The 21,844-nt window shown below is 18.2% G+C and overlaps 7 protein-coding genes across 7 annotated transcripts; 5 read left to right on the forward strand and 2 right to left on the reverse strand.

Moving 5' to 3' along the window:
* Positions 1–160: 160 nt before the first annotated feature.
* On the forward strand, positions 161–3,919 carry PGAL8A_00346600 (conserved Plasmodium protein, unknown function; the record flags this gene model as incomplete). Its single annotated transcript, XM_028672507.1, has 6 exons — positions 161–2,591; positions 2,679–2,815; positions 2,914–2,974; positions 3,070–3,170; positions 3,361–3,414; positions 3,764–3,919. 6 exons carry the CDS (start codon positions 161–163, stop codon positions 3,917–3,919), a joined length of 2,940 nt encoding a protein of 979 aa, XP_028529053.1.
* Positions 3,920–4,446: 527 nt separating this feature from the next.
* PGAL8A_00346700 (phosphoglycerate mutase, putative) lies at positions 4,447–5,423 on the forward strand (the record flags this gene model as incomplete). The annotated part of the gene is made up of 3 exons (XM_028672508.1): positions 4,447–4,477; positions 4,582–4,663; positions 4,787–5,423. The coding sequence occupies 3 exons, from the start codon at positions 4,447–4,449 to the stop codon at positions 5,421–5,423; spliced, it is 750 nt and encodes a 249-aa protein (XP_028529054.1).
* A 1,493-nt stretch (positions 5,424–6,916) lies between these two features.
* PGAL8A_00346800 (conserved Plasmodium protein, unknown function) lies at positions 6,917–7,591 on the forward strand (the record flags this gene model as incomplete). Its single annotated transcript, XM_028672509.1, has 2 exons — positions 6,917–7,084; positions 7,505–7,591. 2 exons carry the CDS (start codon positions 6,917–6,919, stop codon positions 7,589–7,591), a joined length of 255 nt encoding a protein of 84 aa, XP_028529055.1.
* An 842-nt stretch (positions 7,592–8,433) lies between these two features.
* Positions 8,434–9,896, forward strand: PGAL8A_00346900 (metal ion channel-Mg2+, Co2+ and Ni2+, putative; the record flags this gene model as incomplete). Its single annotated transcript, XM_028672511.1, has 2 exons — positions 8,434–8,674; positions 8,884–9,896. 2 exons carry the CDS (start codon positions 8,434–8,436, stop codon positions 9,894–9,896), a joined length of 1,254 nt encoding a protein of 417 aa, XP_028529056.1.
* Positions 9,897–10,788: 892 nt separating this feature from the next.
* On the reverse strand, positions 10,789–12,055 carry PGAL8A_00347000 (alpha/beta hydrolase fold domain containing protein, putative; the record flags this gene model as incomplete). The annotated part of the gene is made up of 2 exons (XM_028672512.1): positions 10,789–11,713; positions 11,895–12,055. 2 exons carry the CDS (start codon positions 12,053–12,055, stop codon positions 10,789–10,791), a joined length of 1,086 nt encoding a protein of 361 aa, XP_028529057.1.
* A 573-nt stretch (positions 12,056–12,628) lies between these two features.
* On the forward strand, positions 12,629–14,905 carry PGAL8A_00347100 (tRNA nucleotidyltransferase, putative; the record flags this gene model as incomplete). Its single annotated transcript, XM_028672513.1, has 2 exons — positions 12,629–14,689; positions 14,825–14,905. 2 exons carry the CDS (start codon positions 12,629–12,631, stop codon positions 14,903–14,905), a joined length of 2,142 nt encoding a protein of 713 aa, XP_028529058.1.
* Positions 14,906–15,046: 141 nt separating this feature from the next.
* On the reverse strand, positions 15,047–21,221 carry PGAL8A_00347200 (conserved Plasmodium protein, unknown function; the record flags this gene model as incomplete). Its single annotated transcript, XM_028672514.1, has 6 exons — positions 15,047–15,109; positions 15,195–15,395; positions 15,494–15,631; positions 15,728–15,778; positions 15,862–20,929; positions 21,106–21,221. The coding sequence occupies 6 exons, from the start codon at positions 21,219–21,221 to the stop codon at positions 15,047–15,049; spliced, it is 5,637 nt and encodes a 1,878-aa protein (XP_028529059.1).
* Positions 21,222–21,844: the final 623 nt, after the last annotated feature.

The following is a 21,844-nucleotide window of genomic DNA, read 5'->3' on the forward strand; positions in this document are numbered from 1 at the left end:
AAAAAAAAAAAAAAAAAAAAAAAAGTAACATTCTAAAAATAATTTATCTGTATGTTATGAGTGAAATATAAAGAATATATTAGAAAAATATATAACAAAATATTTAAAGTTTAAAAAAACTACTTTTTTCTTTTAAAATAAAAAAAAAAAAAAAAAAAAAATGGCAAAAAAAAAGAAACAAATACATTTGAATATAATAGATTTACAGAAGTATTATCAAAAAGATGATTTAATAATTGACACAACTGAAAAAATTGTAGATTCTAAAAAAAAAAAAATTTATGAAAAAAATGAAATTGTTGAAAATAGTGATTGGAGAACCTTTGAATCAGATAAAAGAATTAATAAAGATGATAATAAAAATGAAACAAATAAACTGAAAAATTTAACAAATGACAAAAATAATATAAAAAAAAGTGATAGTATTGGTTTAGGTAGAAATAAAAATAAAACAAATGCAGTAAATAATGATGATATAGATTTTTCAAATTTAAGAAACAAAAGAAATGACGATAATTTAGATTTTGCAAATTTAAGAAATAAAAAAAGTAATGAAGATGTAGATTTTGCAAATTTAAGAAATAAGAAAAATGAAGAAAATGTAGATTTTGCAAATTTAAGAAATAAAAAAAGCAATGAAGAATTAGACTTTTCTAATGTAAGAAATAAGAAAAATGATGATATAGATTTCTCAAATGTAAGAAATAAGAAAAATGATGATATAGATTTCTCAAATGTAAGAAATAAAAAAAATGATGATATAGATTTCTCAAATGTAAGAAATAAGAAAAATGATGATGTAGATTTTTCAAATGTAAGAAATAAGAAAAATGATGATATAGATTTCTCAAATGTAAGAAATAAAAAAAATGATGATATAGATTTCTCAAATGTAAGAAATAAGAAAAATGATGATATAGATTTCTCAAATTTAAGAAACAAGAAAAATGAAGAAAATGTAGATTTTTCAAATGTAAGGAACAAAAAAAATGATGATATAGATTTTTCAAATGTAAGAAATAAGAAAAATGATGATATAGATTTCTCAAATGTAAGGAACAAAAAAAATGGTGATATAGATTTTTCAAATATAAGAAATAAAAAGAATGATGAAGATATAGATTTTTCAAACATTAGAAATAAAAGAAACGATGATGATAAAGATTTCGCAAATATAAGAAACAAAAAGGATGATGGTGATATAGATTTTTCAAATATAAGAAATAAAAGAAATGATGATGATATAGATTTCACGAATATAAGAAATAAACAAAATGATAAAGAAGTAATAAAAGGAGTTAATAATACATTGTTTAATAATTCAAAAAAAAAAGAAAATGAAATAAAAGAAAATAAAAAAACAAATGAAAAACCACTTTACTTGAGAAGATTAGAAGAATTAAGAAAAAAAAAAAAACTTGAGCAATATAAAAATAACATGATATCAACTAATGTAATTGAAGAATCACAAAAAAGTGATAAAGAATTAAAAAAGGAAAACGATATTATGGACGAAAAAGAAACAAAAGAAGAGAATAAAGAAGAAGAGACAAAAGAAACAGATAATAATGAAGAGAAAAATATAAAAGAAAAAGAAACAAAAGAAACAGAAAATAAAGAAGTGAATGAAATAAAAGAAAAAGAAATTAAAGAAGAGAATAAAAAAGAGATAGAATATAAAAAAATAAAAGAAACAGAAATAAAAGTAGAAGAGACAAAAGATACAGATAATAAAGAAGAAAAAGAAATAAAAGAAAAAGAAACAAAAGATACAGATAATAAAGAAGAAAAAGAAATAAAAGAAAAAGAAACAAAAGAAGTGAATGTAATAAAAGAAGAAGAGACAAAAGAAATAGATAATAAAGAAGAAAAAGAAATAAAAGAAAAAGAAACAAAAGAAGTGAATGAAATAAAAGAAACAGAAATAAAAAAAAGTGAGATTGAAGAAAAAGAAAATTGTCTGTCAAAAAAAGAGATATGTTTAAATAATGATGGTAAAAAAGAAGAAACTGAGAAAAAAAAATTTATACCTAAAAGAGTTTATATGTATCAGCAAGAATTGAAAGAAAAAGAAGAAAGAAGTTTGAAAATGCTAGAAGAACAAAAAAAATTAAGAGAGATGAGATTACAACTTCTTAAAAGTAAAAATCAAGGAATATCAACATTTATTCCATCTGCAAAGCTAATACATATGGAATCATTAAAAGAAGATAATAAAAAAGAAATTAAAAATGATTTAAAAAATGATAATAAAAAAAGCATTAGTATCTCAAAGAAAAGCAAAAATGATGAATATAATAATGTAAAAAATATCTTTTTAGAAATAGCTGAAAAAACAGAAAATGCAAAAATTATTGAGAAAATGGATATTGAAGAAATTGCAAAAAAAAAAAGAGAAGAAATTTACAAAAAACAGTTAGAAAAAATTAAAAAAAAAAATGAAGAAAATTTAAAATATAATAATATATATAAACATGATTTAGATGTTATTAAAGCTTTTTATAATGAAATCAAGGACAAAATAATAGAAAGCTATCAATTTAATGAAGAAGAAATCGTTAATATATGCTCTATATTAAAAACAGAAAATTGTAATACACATTTAATAAATTTATATAAATAATATTATAATATTTTCTTAATTAAATACTTCTTTTTTTTTTTTTTTTTTTTTTTAGGCAACTACATTGAAAGTCATGTCCCTTTTTATGTGGTTATGTCAGTTTTTATTTTAAGTCTTCCACAAAAAGCCGAATACGATATTTATTTGAAGAAAGCAAAAAATTTGAAAACTTTATTTCTTTATTTGAAACAAGTATAAATTTTTTATTCATTAGAATTAAAATTATTTAATTAAAATTTTTTTATAATTCTTTGTAAATATTTGCTTATGTATTTTTTTTTTTTTTTCAGAATAGCAAAATTGAAAACCATGATAATTATATTTTAAATGACATAATAAAATTTTGTGATGGTAAGAAAAAAAAAAATAAAAGTAAATTAAAACAATTTGTTAAATAGTAATTTTTATTATTCTTATTATCATTTCTTTTTTTTTTTTTTTTAAAGAGTTAAAGTACCCTCACTTATCAGAAGAAACCTCATTAGTTGAAGCAGTTTTTGACTCGTTATTGTTTTCCGGTGTTATTTCAAAAAACTCATTTATAAAAGTAAAAAGAGCAGAACAAATTTACATATAAAAATTATTTTTTTAAATAATTTTTCAAAGTTTATTTTATATATTAAAAAAAATAAATTAAAAAATAAGAAAACAATTCATATAAATATTTGCCCATAATTATTTTTACATATATTGCAAAGGCACTTTATAATTCTGCATATTTTTTTTATTTTTATCAGTGGTTTGAAGAAGATAACTCTGAATCAGAATTAAAAAGCAAAGCTATGTTACAAGTAAGATCCTTTTTTTTATTATTTTATATTATTTTTTTTATTTAATATAAATGAATAAGTAAAAAAAAAAAAAAAATATATTTCTTATATATTTTTTTCATTATCTTCATTTAAATATATTATTTTACCTACAAAATAAGTAAAATATACTTTAAAAGAAGATAAAATAAATTGGCATATTAAATGATATTTATCAAAAAAAAAAAATGAATGATAAAAAAAAAAAGGCATATGCTAACAATTGAAAAAAAATTAAATAAATAGCTTACGATTTTAACTTTTCATTTTCAATATTGTATCTTAACACATTAATTTGTATATATAATTGTAAAATTCTCACTTTTTTCAGCTAATATACTGGCATAAATGGTTAATAGAAGATAGTGAAGAAGAGGATGAAGAGATAGATGAAATAGAAGAAATTAAAACAAATGATATATCCGACATAGAAAAAAATGTACCGAAGAATTTCGTTTTTAAAAAAATAAAAAAGAAATTTTTCTAAGCTGAAATTTCTTTCTCTTTTTTTTTTTTTTTTTTTTTTAAGAACTCTTAAAAACACTAAATTTTTAATATAATTAAATATAAAAATTTATACATATAAACTTAAGTACTCAATAAAAATATATAATATAAAATACAAAAACACATGTATATAAAAATAAAAAATAAATAGAATATACTAATATCTTAAAAAAAAAAAAAAAAAAAAAAAAAAAAAAAAAAAAACCTTGTAATGCACAAGTAAAAATGCACATTAAAAAAAATGAATACATTAAAAATAAATAAATAAATACCAAATTAAAAAAAAATTTAAGCATTATAATTATTTTAAAATAATTAAAACTTTAATATTAAAATATTATTTTTATTAAAATAATTTTCTATTTTTAGAAATATTGGCTTTATATTATTTTATAACATTAACTTTTTTTTTTTTAATTCGTTTGAAGTTGTAATTACTTATTTACAAATTATATTTATATATATATAAAAAAAAAAAAAAAAAAAAATTATAAATAAAAAGAAAAAATGGTGTATACTTTAGTTCTTTTAAGACATGGTTTGTATTTAAAAAGGAAAAAAAGATAAAATAAAAAAAAAAATTAAGATCTTTAGGATTTCAAATTTAAATGATAATTTATTTTTTTGTATTATTTTTTTAAGGTGAGAGTACATGGAATAAAGAAAATAAATTTACAGGATGGACTGATGTTCCATTAAGTGAAAAAGGAGAAGAAGAAGCAATGTAATATAAAAAAACTTAATTATTCTGAATAAAAAAAAAAAAAAAAAAAAGATAGTTATGCTTAAATTTTAATATTCCACGTATATTTTTACTTTTTTTTTTATTTGGTTAAATATTTTTTAGATCTGCTGGTAATTATCTAAAAGAAAAAAATTTTAAATTTGATGTTGTTTACACTTCTGTATTAAAAAGAGCTATTCATACAACTTGGAATGTTTTAAAAACTGCTGACCTTTTGCATGTACCTGTCATAAAAACCTGGAGATTAAATGAGAGACATTATGGATCTCTTCAGGGTTTAAATAAATCTGAAACAGCAAAAAAATATGGAGAAGAACAAGTTAAAATATGGAGAAGATCTTACGATATTCCTCCACCAAAACTAGATAAAGAAGATAGCAGATGGCCTGGACATAATATTGTTTACAAAAATGTACCAAAAGATACCTTACCTTTCACTGAATGTTTAAAAGATACAGTTGAAAGAGTTTTACCATTTTGGTTTGATCATATTGCACCTGATATTTTAGCAAATAAAAAAGTTCTTGTTTCTGCACATGGAAATAGCTTAAGAGGGCTAGTAAAACATTTAGATAGTTTAAGCGAAGCTGATGTATTAGAATTAAACATTCCCACTGGTGTACCTTTAGTTTACGAATTAGATGAAAACTTAAAGCCAATTAAGCATTATTATTTATTAGATAGCGAAGAATTAAAAAAAAAAATGGACGAAGTAGCTAATCAAGGAAAAGCTAAATAGAAGAATAAAGAAAAAAAATAATATCATATAAATTACATATAATTATTTCATATTAATAATTCGAAAAAGTTAAATCTTTTATTTTAACTTTATAAACAAATTAAAAAAAAATATATTATATTTAAAAATTTTTTATTTTTTCACATATTTATTTCTACGTATTTTAATTAAATTCATTATGCTTAAAAAAAAAAAATATATTATTTAGCTTGAATTTTATGACACAAAAAATAATATAAAAAAAATGCATCTAATTTTAATTGAAACTAATAAAATTTACTTCATTTTATATAGCTTAAAAACGTGACATACATTAAAATTAATTACATTAAAATTAATGTTTTAAAACTAACATAATATGACCCATAAGACATTTCTCTAATATGCTGAAGTTTATCATTATGTATGTAATTTTAATAGTAAAATATATATGTAAATATATATCTTCAGTATGATTTTAATTTCACCTTAATTTACAAATTACATAATTTTTTTATCAATTTGAAAACAATTTTCAAAAGAATGTTTATTCATTTTTACTATTTTTTTTTAATTTAATTCACTCCTTAAATAAAAATGGACATAAAAAAAAAAAAAAAAAATTGTGTAATAAGTTTGTTCTTTTTTAATAAAATTTTTTTTCTTTTAAAAAAAGAAAAACGTTATTAAGCATTTTTCAGTTAAATAAATAATAATAAAAGGTGTTATAGATAAAACAATTTTATTGAATATTTTTTTTTTTTTAATTTTATTTTACATTATACATATTAATAGATAAATTTATTTCATATAATAATATGTTTTAAACAAAAATTTTTTTTCACGCATAAATATTTCAATAATTTTTTTTATGGTTTTTTTTTTTTTCTTTTTTTTTTTTTTTTCTGTATTTTATTATATTTATTCTTTTTTTTAAATATACAAAATTTTCTCATTTTTATACATTTATAAAATAAAATTGAGTATGTATTTTGTCTTTCATGTGTGCAAAAATTATTAATGAATAGCTAAATAATTAAGCTTTTTTATTTATAAAAAAAAAAAAAAAAAAAATAATACACTTTAAATTGAACAACTCAGAAAAAAAAGAAGAAAATGATAAAAAAAAAAAAAAAAAAAAAAAGAGAATTATAAAATTTTGAATGAATTTTGACAAAATCAAGAACTCTTTTTTTTCATTTTCGAGTTGTTCTTATAAAAAATAATGGTTGAAGGTTTTTTTTTTTTTTTTTTTTTTTTGCGTAATCATTGATTACATATATATATTTTAATTAAATATTTGTAATTTTTTCAAATGTAGATGTAATACGAATTTGTTATAAAAAAAAGATTATATTTTATTATATGCATTAGTAATTTATATTTATTTTTTTTTTAGATTTTATACAGAATGGTACTATAACGTACTAAATTTAATGAAATATTTGCTTTATGTTTATGATTTTTTTTTAATTTGAAAAATTAATATACAATTTCTTAAAACTATAAAGATAATGTCGTCTTCATTTGGAAAAGTTGTCACTTATTATTTCGCTATAGTATCATTTTTTTCTGCAGTTTTTTTAGCAATTGTTGGTCTTATGCTATTACGTGACTCCGAATCAATAGAACTTCATGGAAAAATATCTGAAAAAGTTAAACCATCTTTCATTGGTGCGGGGGTAAGAGGGGAAAAAGAAAAACAAAAAATATTTATATATATATATATATATATATATATATATATTTACATAATTGAATAAATGTATAAAAGTAAAAAAATATTTAAAATCAAAAATATAAAAAAAAAAAAAAAGTAGACGTACTTTTTATATATTATAAATATTTCTTATAGAAAAAAGTATTTTTATTCTTTAATAAGTATGTCTGTATTAAAATTTATGAAACATATTACATATTCATTGAAACACACAACATTTGAATTATCTTTTATGTTTTTATTCATATTTAAAAGATAAAAATTAATTATTATAAAAGTTTTTTAAATTATAAATAATTATAATTTTATTAATGAAGGAGATAGAAAAATTTAAAAATACTTTTTTATTTTTTTTTATTTTTTTTTTTTTTTTTTCTTTTAGATTTATTTTTGCATATTAATAATAAGTATCATTATGATAATTAGCAGCAATAAAAAATCAAAATGTTTTCAAAATAAAAGCAATTAATAAAGTATCCCATTTTTTATTATATTTTGCACATATATATTATTTTTGTTCTCTTGTTCTTTTTTTTTTTTTTTTTTTCTCTCTTTATATGCATATATTTATACAACTTTTTATTTTTTTTCAAGGAGTTTCTTCTCCATCTTTTTAATTATTTTATATTGAAACATTATATATGATAAAAATTAAAAATAAATTTTAAATTTATTGTTTTTGTCTGAAACTTATATATAATAACTCTTTTTAGTGTAAAAAAAATTTCAATTTTATTAATTTAATAAAAAAAAAAATTTTCATAACACTGAAAAGGTAAATTCTTCATTTGGCTACATTTACTCCATTTTAATAAATTAATATTTTATTTTTTTTTTAAAAAATTATTCAAAATATATTATTTTTTTATTTTATTACACTACATTTTCTGTTTTTTTTTTTTTTTATTATCTTTTTTTTGTATAATATTTTTGACTATTTTTATGTTCACATAACATTTACAATTATTATTTTTTTTATTTATATAATACCATGTTTTATTCATTTCTCTTTTACTTTATTTTATTATATGATCTTATAGAATGTTGCACTAAAAATAGTTGTACATTATTCAAAAAATAAAATACATTAACACAATTGCATATATCTTCACTTAAAATTTTAACCATTTTACGAAGTGCCAATAAATGAATTTCAACTCCTTACAAGCAACCTGTTGTTTTTTTTTTTTTATAATTTTTAAAAAATAATTTATTAATAAACTTTTCTTCCTAAAATTAATAATAGGAAAAAAATTTTGCACAAATAAATATATATATATATATATATATGAAAGAAAAAAAAAAAAAACAATGATAGAGTGGAGATACATGAAAAAATATAAAAATAAAATTATTCACTCAATTTACTTAACATCAAAAACATACATTCCTGTGAGATTTTCATCAAAATATATCAATGTAAAAAATGAAAATAAAATATACTCAAAAAAGAATTTTAATAATATATTAATGCAAAATATAAAAATTACAGATGAGAAAATAATATGTGAAAAAGTTTATTTTTCCAAATACAATTTACCTTATGTTTTAAGTAAAAAAAAAAAATAATACATATATATATATTTTAAAAAAATTTTTTTTTTTTTATATATTTTCTTCTATAACAAATAAATTACAATATAATTGTTTATATGTATACTCTTTTTTTATATCCATACAAAAAATTAAAAATTTATAAAAAAATATAAACATACATAAACTACAAATTTTATATCAGTGTTGTGCTTTTTTTTTTAATAGAGATACCTTTTAGTGATTTAAGATTAATTGATACATATAATAATAATCACAACCCAACTATATTAGTAAGAAAAAATGTGATTTTATTAAGAACTGGTTTTATAAGTTGTATTATTCGATTTAATGAATTATGGCTATTTGATCCGAATAATCCTTTAGTTATAAAAGCAATAAATTTAATTAAAGAGAACTTTAAAAAAAAATGTAATTTAAAAATTGAAGAATGCACAGATGATGTAAAAAATGATGATAATTCGGAAGATAAAAGAAATGATGAAAAAGAAGATATAAATGATTTAAATGTAAAAAATAATTTTTATAGATATAATACAAACAATTTTTTTGAATTTTTATGTTTAGACATATGTATGCAACTATCTTTAAAAGAGTATGAAAACGATATAGATCAAATTAATGGAAAAATTCGAGAAAAAATACAACTACAAAGAAGAGAAGAAAATAATGAAATAAATATGTTAACAAATAAATTATTAAGAGATATGATGAAGATTAAAAACAATTTACAAAAATTATCCAATTTATTAAATGCTCTACGTAGTAATATTGAAAAAATATTAAAAGATGATAATGATATGAAAAATATGTATTTAACATTTTTACATAATAACTATATAAATCAATTAAAAGATCATAGTGATTTAGAAATATTACTTGAAACTCATTTACAATTAACAGATGAACTATATGGAGAATTAGAAAATATTGAAGAAAAAATTACACATTATGAAGAATTAATGAGATTAAATTTAGATTATAATAGAAATAAATTTATTTTATTAAATGCAAAAATTTCTTTTTCTACTTTATTTTGTTCTATTTGTTCAGTTATTACGAGTTTATTTGGAATGAATTTAAAAAATTTTATAGAGAATAATGATTATGCTTTTTTTATTGTTTCTATATTTATTTCAGGTTGGTCTATAATAGGAATATATTTCACTAAGAATATAAATATGTTACTCAAGTTTTTTGATAAATATAAAATAAAATAAAAAAAGAGATCTATAATCATATACACTCTTTAATAAAAATATATGGCAATTTTAAGTTTAGTCTTTATAAAAAACATTTACAAAATATACCAAAAAATAAGATATTAATTATTTAATGTTGTTAAATTCTAAGAGCATCCATCATTCTTTAATTATTTATCATAAGGACAATGTGATTTTTTTTTTTTTTTTAATAATTCATTTCATTGCTGTCTTTACATATATACATATATTTGTTTATTATGAATTCTTATGTGTACCACTTTTTTATTTTTTATTAATATATTATCTGCTTTATAATTTCTTTTAAATTATAAATTACTATTTTTTGTTATTTTTAATTTGGTTACAAATAATTTACAATTATATAGAATAATTTCCTTTTTTCCTTTTTTTTTTTTTTTATTAAATATTCCATAGATATATAAGTTTTTTTTGTAAAAGCTAAATGAAAACATTTATATCTCACCACAAAAAAAACAAAAAAAAAAAAAATTATTTATATATATATTTATATACAAAATAGTATATTATTCATATACAAATAAAACGTTAATAATGAAATAGAATTCGAACTAAATTTTTAGAATTATAATATTGACAAATATTTATATGCGTGTATTTTAGACACATTTATTTTTAGTATATAATTTTTATATAAAAGACATTAGCAAAAAATTTTCATGATATAAAAATCTAAAAAAAAAAATTATATATGCAAAATGTAATTTTATAAAAAATACATGAAAGATAAAAAAAAAAAATATAAAAGGATCAAAGTAAAATATAATATATATAGAAACATTTGAAAAAATGAAAAATTTAAATAATATATATACTCATACAGATGAAAAACATAAATATATCTAAATTAAGAAATGTTGAATATGTTTTATGATTTTTTATTTTTATTAAAATTTTCACAAAGTAATAAAAATTCTTTTATTTTGTGATAAAAAACTACGGTATTTTTTTCTTCAATATCATTATGATCTGCATCTTCAATGGCCCAAAAATTAATTAATGATAAATTATCTAAATTTTTTTTTTCTTCAAAATTTTTCAATGAATTATTTTTGAGGTTTCTTTTTTCAAAATTTTCTTTTAATATATTCATTAAACAAACCGCATGATTAAAAGGTACTTGTTTATCTCTTTTTCCATGCATTAAAAAAATTGGTAAAAGAGATACCTTTTTTAATCTATCTACATTTTTAAAAACATCAAACCATGGTAATTTTTGGTTTTCATAAGGAATTAATAACCTTAACCCACTAGCAAGAGGAGATTGTAAAATACATCCTCCAACTTGTACTTTTTTTAAACTAATCAAATAACAGCTGCAAGCTGTACCTATACTATGCCCATATACAATAATGTTTAATGGATTTATTTTTAACTCTTTTATTAAATGTTTATATACTATTTTTATATTTTTATATATATTTTTTTCGCTTGGTTTTTTGTTACTATAACCATATCCACTGTAATCGTAAGCTAAAATGTTCACATCATTATAAAGTACTAAATTCAAAAAAAAAAGGCACATATGACCAATATCTGTGCTATTTCCATGAGAAAACAAAATTATCTGTTTATTAAAATTTAATGGCTTTCTATAAATTAATATACTTGCTATTTTATTTAAATGTTTTTTTATTAATATGAAATTTATTCCTATATTATTTCTTCTTACTGCTTCATAAAATTCAATACTCTTAACATGATTACAAACAAATTTATTATTCTCAACTAAATATCCTTTTAATGATGGTGGAGAAAAAGCCATTTTTCTTACTATTGATGTTCTTAATCCACTATAATGTAAAATAAATTAAAATATATAATAACATTAATATTTATTTATAAATATTAGTATAAATACACGTATATTTAAAATTAATAAGCCCTACATTATTATAATTCTAAATATTAAAACATATATGTATATTATGTAATAATTTTAAATATTTACACAATGAAAAAAAATTAAAATACCATAAAGTTAAGCATCCAAGAAAGCAAAATAAATATTTTAATTTACTTGATTGTAAAACTACTTCACTGTTCATTTTATCGATATTTTTATTCTCATTTTCCTCATCCCCATTTCTTTCCTTCATATTTTGAATGTCAATATCAAAAGAGATGTTATTCATTTTAACAAAAAACTAGTGAATATAAATCACTTTAATAAGACGTTTAGATTTTGAAACATTAGTATAAAAAAATATAAACAAAAAAAAAATTATTCGATTATGCGTCTTTTTTAATTCTTCTTTAGTTTACATGGTAGTTTTAATTTAACTTACCACTTTTTTTTTCAATATATATTTAATCCTTTTTACTTTACACTTTTTTTTTTTTTTTTTTTTTTGTTTTTTTTATATATATATTTATGTATAAATGAAAATATCAAATCTATTAAAAAGATAATAAAAAATTTTATTTCAATAAAAAAAAAAAAAAAAAAAAAAATTTTAGAGGAGTTTATATTTGATTAAAATTTTAGTTAATCTATCTCTTCAGTACCCATCTAATACTTTATTATAATTAAAATTTCTTGTTTTTACTAATATAAAATTAAATAGAAAAAAAAAAAAATCTAAGTAAAATATAAATATCATTAATTTTATAAAAGATAAATTAAAAAATTACAAAACATTATTTATATAAAAAATATGAATATTTTTATTTTTAACACTATGTACGTTTAAATATTTTTCTTTTGGATGAATTTTAATTTTTTCTCGCTATTTTACTTATCATTAATAACAATAGTAATTAGCATAAAAGGAAATATCTCACTTAAAAAGTACTCAAATAAAGTGATATATAAAAATGATATTATGATCAAAAAAAAAATTTTTTTTAATTGTGCAAAAAAATTATTCTATATAAAAACAAAGCATAGAAGAAATAATTATAAAATTAAAACAAAAAATAAAAATATCATATATAACTATAGTAAAATTAAAATGTATGAAAATATTTATTTAAGTTATTTAAAAAATTACATAGTAGATGAAGAAGAACTAACACAAAAAAAAGAGCATAAAGTTGATGAAGAAAAATGTGACAACATAAAAGAGATAGAAAATTTAATAAGTACAACAATAAGAAAGGAAGAAGAAGATTTATTTGAATTTTTAACTAATGTAAATGAAAAATATAATTTAAAAAGCACATTAAGAGTAGTAGGTGGTTGGGTGAGGGATAAGTTTTTAAGAATTTCTAACGACGACATTGATATAACAGTAGACAATATGAAAGGTGCTGACTTTTGTAATTATATTAAAGAATATATAAAAGAAAAAGAAAATAAAAATTTTAATTTTGGTATTATAAAAATAAATTCTGATCAGTCGAAACATTTAGAAACATCTAGTTTTAATCTATTTAATTTTCAAGTAGATATAGTTAATTTAAGAAATGAAAAATATAGTGAAGAGAGTAGAATTCCTGAAATTGTAATTGGAACACCAGAAGAAGACGCTTTAAGAAGAGATTTCACTGTAAATTCCTTATTTTATAATTTAAAAAATAAAAAAGTTGAAGATTACACAAAAAAAGGGATTTTTCATTTAAAAAATAAAATTATATGTACACCTTTAGATCCGCTCTCTACTTTTCTTGATGATCCTTTAAGAATTATCAGATGTATAAGATTTTGTGGTTCTTTTGATTTTTGTTTAGAAAAGTCTATTTTTAATGTTTTAAAAAATGAAGATATAAAAAATTCTTTTAGTAAAAAAATTTCGAAAAGTAGACTTTCTTCAGAAATTACAAAAATATTTTCTGAAAAATGCAAAAATATTGTTTTATGTTTAACCTTATTAAACTATAGTTCTTATTCTTCTAAAATTTTTAAACTACCATTAGAGTACTTTATTAAGGATCAAGAAAACTTTGAAAAAATAAAAAAAAAAGATAAAATTAATAAAAGTATACATAATTGTGAAGATAATGGTACAAATAAAAAGATTCATGATGATTTTTATGAAACTGAAAAAGAGAAGATAAATAAAAATGATGCAAATAATATTATTAAAAATAATACAAGTGATTTAAATATCCAAAATAATATAAATGATATAAATCAAAATAATACAAAAAATATAATAAATAAAGATATTAATGATGAAAAAAAAAATGAAGAAGCCAGTTGGCTTTTCTATGGTTTAAATTATGTAAAATTTTTTAAAGAAATTGAACATAATTTAACAAAAGAAGTATTTCATGATTTACAATATAAAGAAAATGTAAATTACATATATATATGTTTATTTTTATTGCCATTAAAAAATCATTTTTATTACATAAAAAATTCAAAAACTGAATATGTTGTAGAATATATTATTCGTGAATCATTAAAATTACCATTAAAATATTCAAAATTTTGTGTAAACATTTTCGAAGGTTTTATTCATTTATATCATTTATACAAAAATATTGACTTGCTTAATTTTTTAAAAAATAATATTGATCAAAAAAATAATTTACATATAAAAAGTGATATTGTATTATTTTTAAAAAAAGTAGGTGAAAGATGGAATATAATATTTTTTATATTTTATATATTTCATAAATATAACGAAATAAATAAAAATTATTTAGCCTTCACAATAAATGATATATATCCATCTGACTTTGTTAAAAAATTATATCAATATATTTTGGAAAATAATTTACAAAACTCGTATAAAATTAAACCATTTTTAAAGTGGCCTGATATTAAAAATAACTTTCCACGAATTTCTTCAAATCAAATTAATGAAATCTATGAACAAATAGTAAAAAAAAAAAAAAAAAAAAAAAAAAAATTCGTATATATTGGCTATTTATAACATATTTTACAGCTTTTTTTATTTTATTGTTCATCTAATTTTAACATAATATACATATAAATATTTATTATATTTTTTCAGATACGATTTATGTGTATCCATGGAGAAAATAAAAAAGAATGCATTGAATTTTTAAAAGAACATTTTAAAAAGTATACATAAAATATTTCACATTATTATAATTGTTTTTGGAATTTTAGTTATATATATATGTTTATGCTTTTTTTTTTTTTTTTTTTTTTTTTTCCATATCTCAAATAAGTATTATTTTTTATACTAATTTGAAACAAATTTTTTATATTATTAAAATATTTCCGTTTTGGCTTTAATTATTTTTTCCTCTTCTTCTTTTAATTTTTCTTTATCCTAAAAATGTATTTTTACAAATAATTAAAAACAGAAGAAAAATATTGAAATCTTAAAATTTTAATTAAAAATAAATTTATATAACCTTATCATTAATATTTAAAGATATAATTTTATTACAAATTTTCACAAAATCTTCCCGTGTATTTACTTTTCCTTTTGACTGTATTTCAAAACATAACTTATTAATTTCTTCTTGTGATAAATAAATATAATTACCTTTTTCATCTAAAACGCCATTAATCATGTCTTGTTCTTCTAATTCTTCTAACTTTTCTCTTATATCCTATAAGTAAATAAAATATTTTAATAATCATATAAATTTTGATATGCATTGTTATAAATTATTTTTATGTCACTATTTTTTTTTTTTTTTTTTTTTACGTCAGTTGTAGTTTGAAATTTAACGGATAACTCCTTTATATTTACATACTTTTTTAATTTTATAAAATTCAAGAAGCATGACAATAGTACATCTGATGATAGCCAATCATCTTCATATTTCTTTGATATCATATGTGACTACAAAAGAGTATATATATATGAATATATATATATAGATAGATGTATTTATAAATATATATATGTATTTGAAATTTCTATTGAAAAATATAATACTTTCCATTTTTTTAGCTTTTTTATGTCTCTACTATTTGTCTCATTTGAAAACTAAAAAAAAAAAAAAAAAGAAGAAAAAAAAAAATGTGTCTATATACAATTAATATAAATATATGCATAGGTAAATGAATTACACTCAACATATCAACATTAGTTTTGTGTTTTGTATATTGATATATCTTTTCTTGATTGATTATATCCTCAGTTAATTTTTCTACGTCTTTTTTTTCCTTTTTGTTTTTTAATTGTATATCATTTATAAAAGTATCTTTTATATCAAATCCTTCGTAACTATTCTTTTCAGCCATCTTTTCAATGCCATCTGAATTGTCTATATTTTTTGAATTTATGAAACTTCCTTTTAAACCATTATTTTGTAATATAATTATTTCATTTATATCTTTAAACTCGTTCATTGAATTATATTTTAACTGATTTACTTCACTATCTTTTATACCCACTTTGAATTTATATTTTTCTTTAAGATTTTTAAAATCAAAATTTTCATAATTTAAATAATTCTTTTTATTCTCATTTTTATTATTGTTATCTATTACATCCTTTAATGTTTGTAAATCATTTTCACTTATATCATATTCTTGCTTTTCTTTGTGCTGTCCCGTTTTTTCTCTAATTACATTATTTATATTTAAATTATTTAAATCACCTTGACCGTTTGAATCATCAGTTTTATCAGAATTATTTTTTCTATTATATATGTAATCAACTTCTTCATCATTTTTTTTTTTTTTATGTATATCGACTATTGTACCATCTCTTCTTTTATTTATATCATCTGTATTGTCATTATCACTTTTTCTGTTATTTATATTGTCTCTTTTACAAGAATCATCTTTTATTTTATTTATATTATCTATTTTATCAAGAACTTTTTTTCTTATATTTATATCATATATTTTATCAATGTCTCCTTTATTATTATCCCCCTTATCTATATTATTAATATCTTTTCTTTTATTTAAATTATCCACTTTATTTATATCACTTTTTTTATTATTTCTATCTTTTATTTTATCAGTATCTTTTTTTTTATTAACATTATCTATTTCATCGGTACCTTCTTTTCTTTCATATATGTTATATATTTTGTCAACATCATCTTTTCTTTTATCTGTATTATCCATTTTATATGTACCACTTTTTTTTTCATTTCTATTTTCTATTTTATCACAATCTTCTTTTTCTTTAATTGTATTATTTATTTGATTAACATTTTCTTTTCTTTCTTTTAGATCATTCGTTTCATCAACATCTTCTTTTCTTATATTTTTATTATCCATTATATTATTTCCATACGCTCTCTTATTTGTATTATATATGTTATCATTATTGTCATTCTGCTTATTTAAACAATCCATTTGATTATTATCATCTTTTTCCCTATTCATACCTACTTTATCATAGTATTCTTTACTTTTATTTATAATATGTGTTTTTTCAATATATTCATTTATTTTATTTATATCATTAATGTTGTTAATATTTCCGTTTACTATGTTTACATCATCTATTTTATTATTAATATTTTTACTTGTATATATGTCACTTATTTTGTCATTATTTTCTTTCCATACGTTTATATCTTCAATCTTATCAGTGTCATTTTCTCTTTTATTTATGTCATTTATTCTCTCAGTATCTTCTTTCTTTGCATTTATATCGTCAATCTTATTAGTTTCACTTTTTTCTTTATTTATGTTATTTGTTTTGTCATTATCTTCTTTCCATACGTTTATATCTTCAATCTTATCAATGTCATTTTCTCTTTTATTTATGTCATTTATTCTCTCAGTATCTTCTTTCTTTGCATTCATATCGTCAATCATATTAGTTTCACTTTTTCTTTTATTTATGTCATTTATTTTGTCAATATCTTCTTTCTTTATGCTTATATCATCGATCTCATCAATAGTTCCTTTCCTTATATTTATATCATTCCTTTTGTCAATATCTCCTTTTCTTATATTTATATCGTCAATCTTATTAGTTTCACTTTTTCTTTTATTTATGTCATCTATTTTGTCAATATCTTCTTTTCTTACGTTTATATCGTCAATCTTATTAGTTTCACTTTTTTCTTTATTTATGTTATTTATTTTGTCATTATCTTCTTTTCTTACGTTCATATCTTCAATCTTATCAATATTACTTTTTCTTTTATTTATATCATTTATTTTGTCAATATCTCCTTTTCTTATATGTGTATCGTCAATCTTATCAATATTACTTTTTCTTTTATTTATGTCATTTATTTTGTCAATATCTTCTTTCTTTGCGATTATATCATCGATCTCATCAACAGTTCCTTTCCTTATATTTATATCATTCCTCTTATCAATATCTCCTTTCCTTATGTTTATATCGTCAATCTTATTAGTTTCACTTTTTCTCTTATTTATGTCATTTATTTTGTCAATATCTTCTTTCTTTGTGCTTATATAATCGATATTGTCAACAGTTCCTTTCCTTATATTTATATCATTCCTTTTGTCAATATCTCCTTTTCTTATATTTATATCGTCAATCTTATTAGTTTCACTTTTTCTTTTATTTACGTCATTTATTTTGTCAATATCTTCTTTATTTGCACTTATATCATCGACCTCATCAACAGTTCCTTTCCTTATATTTAAATCATTCCTCTTTTCAATATCTCCTTTCCTTATGTTTATATCTTCTATATTATCAATATCACTTTTCCTTTTATTTATGTCATTTATTTTGTCAATATCTTCTTTCCTTATATTTATATCGTCAATCTTATCATTGTTACTTTTCCTTTTATTTATGTCATTTATTCTCTCAATATCTTCTTTCTTTACATTTATATCGTCAATCTTATTAGTTTCACTTTTCCTTTTATTTATGTCATTTATTCTCTCAATATCTTCTTTCTTTACATTTATATCGTCAATCTTATTAGTTTCACTTTTTCTTTTATTTATATCATTTATTTTGTCAATATCTTCTTTCCTTATGTTTATATCATTTATTTTATTAACATAGCTTTTTCTTTTATTTATATCATTTATTCTCCCAATATCTTCTTTCTTTATATTTATATTGTCTATTTTATCAATATTACTTTTTCTTTTATTTGTATTATTAGCTTTACAAAAATTATTTCCTTTATCATCCTTATGATCAATTTTGTCATTATAACTTTTCCTTTTATTTATATAATCAGCTCTTTGTATATCAGTTGCATTATTTATATAATATATTTTACTAGTGTCGCTCTTCCTTTTATATGTGTTATCAATTTGTTCATTATCATCTTTTATTTTATTAACATCATTTATTTTATAAAAATTATTTTTACTTTTATCTATATCATTAAATTTTTCAGTATAATCTTTTCTTATATTTGTAATATCCATATTACAATTATCTCCTTTCCACTTATTTATATCATCTGTTTTTTCAAAATGATCTTTTCCTTTATTTATGTCATCTATATTGTTAATATCATATCTTCGTTTATCTTCATTATAATTTTTATTAGAGCAACCTTTTTTTTTATTTAAATCATTTATTTTATCCATATCACTTTTTCTTTTATTTATATCATTTATTTTTTCAAGATCACCTTTTTTTTTATTTAAATCATTTAATTTATCCACATCACTTTTTCTTTTATTTATATCATTTATTTTTTCAAGATTACCTTTTTTTTTATATGTGGAATTAATTATTTCAACATTACTTTTCCTTTTGTTTACGTTATCTGTATCTGTTACAGTTTTTCTTTTACTAACATAGTCATTTTTATCATTAACACTTTTTCTTTTATTAATATCTACTTTACTAATGTCTCCTCTTTTTTCATTTATATCATTTTTATTGATATCATTTTTTTTTATAATGTAAACTTTATCACCTTCACTTTTTCTTTTATTCATTTCTACACTTTTACGAATAACATTCTTTTTTTTATTTAAATCGCAATTTTCATTTTTTAGTTGATTATTTTTAATCAAAATTTCATTATTTATTTTTATTTTATAATCAGTTAACTCTTCTCTTTTATCATTTAAAATGTCATCTTTTTTAGAATAATAATTAGAGCTTTCTAATTTTTCATTTGTTTTATCTAATTCGTTATTTAAATAATTTTTAATAGATCCTTTTGGATTATTAATTTTAAATTCATTTACAGATTTATTTTCAGTTGACTGATTATTTCTTAGTTTTTCTCTTAGTAAATCTTCATCATTGATAAATATATTTTCATCAATTTTGTCATTTTCTATATTTACACATTCTTTATAATTTTTTTCTTGATAATTTTTAGATATATTATTCTCATCATCATCTTTCGAGATAGTATTTTTATTAGAATTGATATTTTCTTTATAATTTAAATCAATTACACTTTCACCATCTTTATTTGAAAAACCTTCTTTATAATTTACAGTATTTATACTTTCATTATTATCTAAATTTTCTTGCTTGTTATTATAGTTAATAACATTATTTTTCATGAATTTATTATTTTTATTATTATTTAAAACATCCTCTATGGTATTACTAACTACATTGCTAATATTGAATACACTTTTTTTCTTTACATTATCTTCAGATGTTTTAGTTGCTTTATTAATATAATCATTTAAATTATTGCTACCATAATCATTTTTTAAATTAACTATTGTGGTCTTATTATTACAATTTGAATAATTATCTTTTATTAATTTATCATTTTCGTTATATCCTACATTAACTCTTCTTTCTAATGAATTCATTGCACATATATTTTCATTATGGTTATTTTTCGTATCTTCATTCTCTTTATCAAAATTATTAATTTCTGTAATTTTTTTGTTATTTAATTTATCATCTATATTTATATATGTAAATTTAAAATTTTCTTCTTCATATAAAATTTTTTTTAGCTCTTTGTCTACTAAACTTAATTCTTCTTTAATTTTTTCTAACCTTTCATTTAATTTTAAGTATACTTTTATTTTTTTTTTTTCTTTTAAATATGCTTTATCATAATTATTTTCTTCACTTCTTTCATATATGTCATCATCAAATTCGTTTTTACTTTTTAAAATAGGTTTTGTGTTTATATATATTTTCCTATCAGTAATTTTATCTTTTTCTTCAAATACTTCATCTTCAAAAATTATGTGACCTTTTTTAGAATCTCCTTTTTGTCCTTTTTTTTTTACATTTCTAATAAAATTAACATTAAAAAAAAATTATCACTTTTTTATGAAAAATAAAAAAAAATTATCACTTTTTTATGAAAAATAAAAAAAATTATTTAGTCTATTAAATATATATATTAATTTAGAAAAAAGTTAAATATTTATATGTAAAAAACATTATATATAATATTATTATATTACCTAATTAAAAAAGTAGAAAGTAAGACTAATAATATATTTAAAATTATAAAAGCTAAACTTAAATTAATAGAAAGTTTTATATTAAAAAATTCTAAAATTTCTAATGGCTTATTCATCTTAAAATGAAGGTTTTTACTTTATATATATATATATATATATATATATATATATATTTAAATGTATAAAAAAGTAATTTTTACTTTATTAATTTTTGCAAATAACATCTTTTAAAAATAAAAGAAAATGCAAAAATGAAAAATTTTCTAACAAAGTTACTGTTTCTTCATCCCTTCATTTACTTTTTTTAAATTATAAAAATTAAAACAAATATTTTTTAATATTTATATAAAAATTTAAGAAAGTTAAAAAAATTAAAGAGAAAAATGAAATTTAAGTGCTTCTATTTTTTTTTTTTTTTAAATCTATATATAGGTATTATTATTTTCTATATATGATAAATTTTTTCTAAAAAGGAAACAAAATAGTAAAAAATAAAAATTGACAATATTCTTTTAATAAGATTCATTAAAAGAAAAAAAAAAAAAAAAAAATGAAATAAAAAATATTCCTTTTTCTTATTATATTATCCTCAAATTAAATATACATGTATATATGTCTTTTAAAATACATAAAATGTCTAAAATTTTTTTCTTCTTTATTTAATTTTTTATACTTATATTAAACCTTTTTCTATAATTCTCTATAATCTACTTTCTTTTTTTTTTTTTTTTTTTCAGTT

This window comes from Plasmodium gallinaceum (assembly GCF_900005855.1).
Source record: "Plasmodium gallinaceum strain 8A genome assembly, contig: PGAL8A_v1_98, whole genome shotgun sequence".
NCBI lineage: Eukaryota > Apicomplexa > Aconoidasida > Haemosporida > Plasmodiidae > Plasmodium > Plasmodium gallinaceum.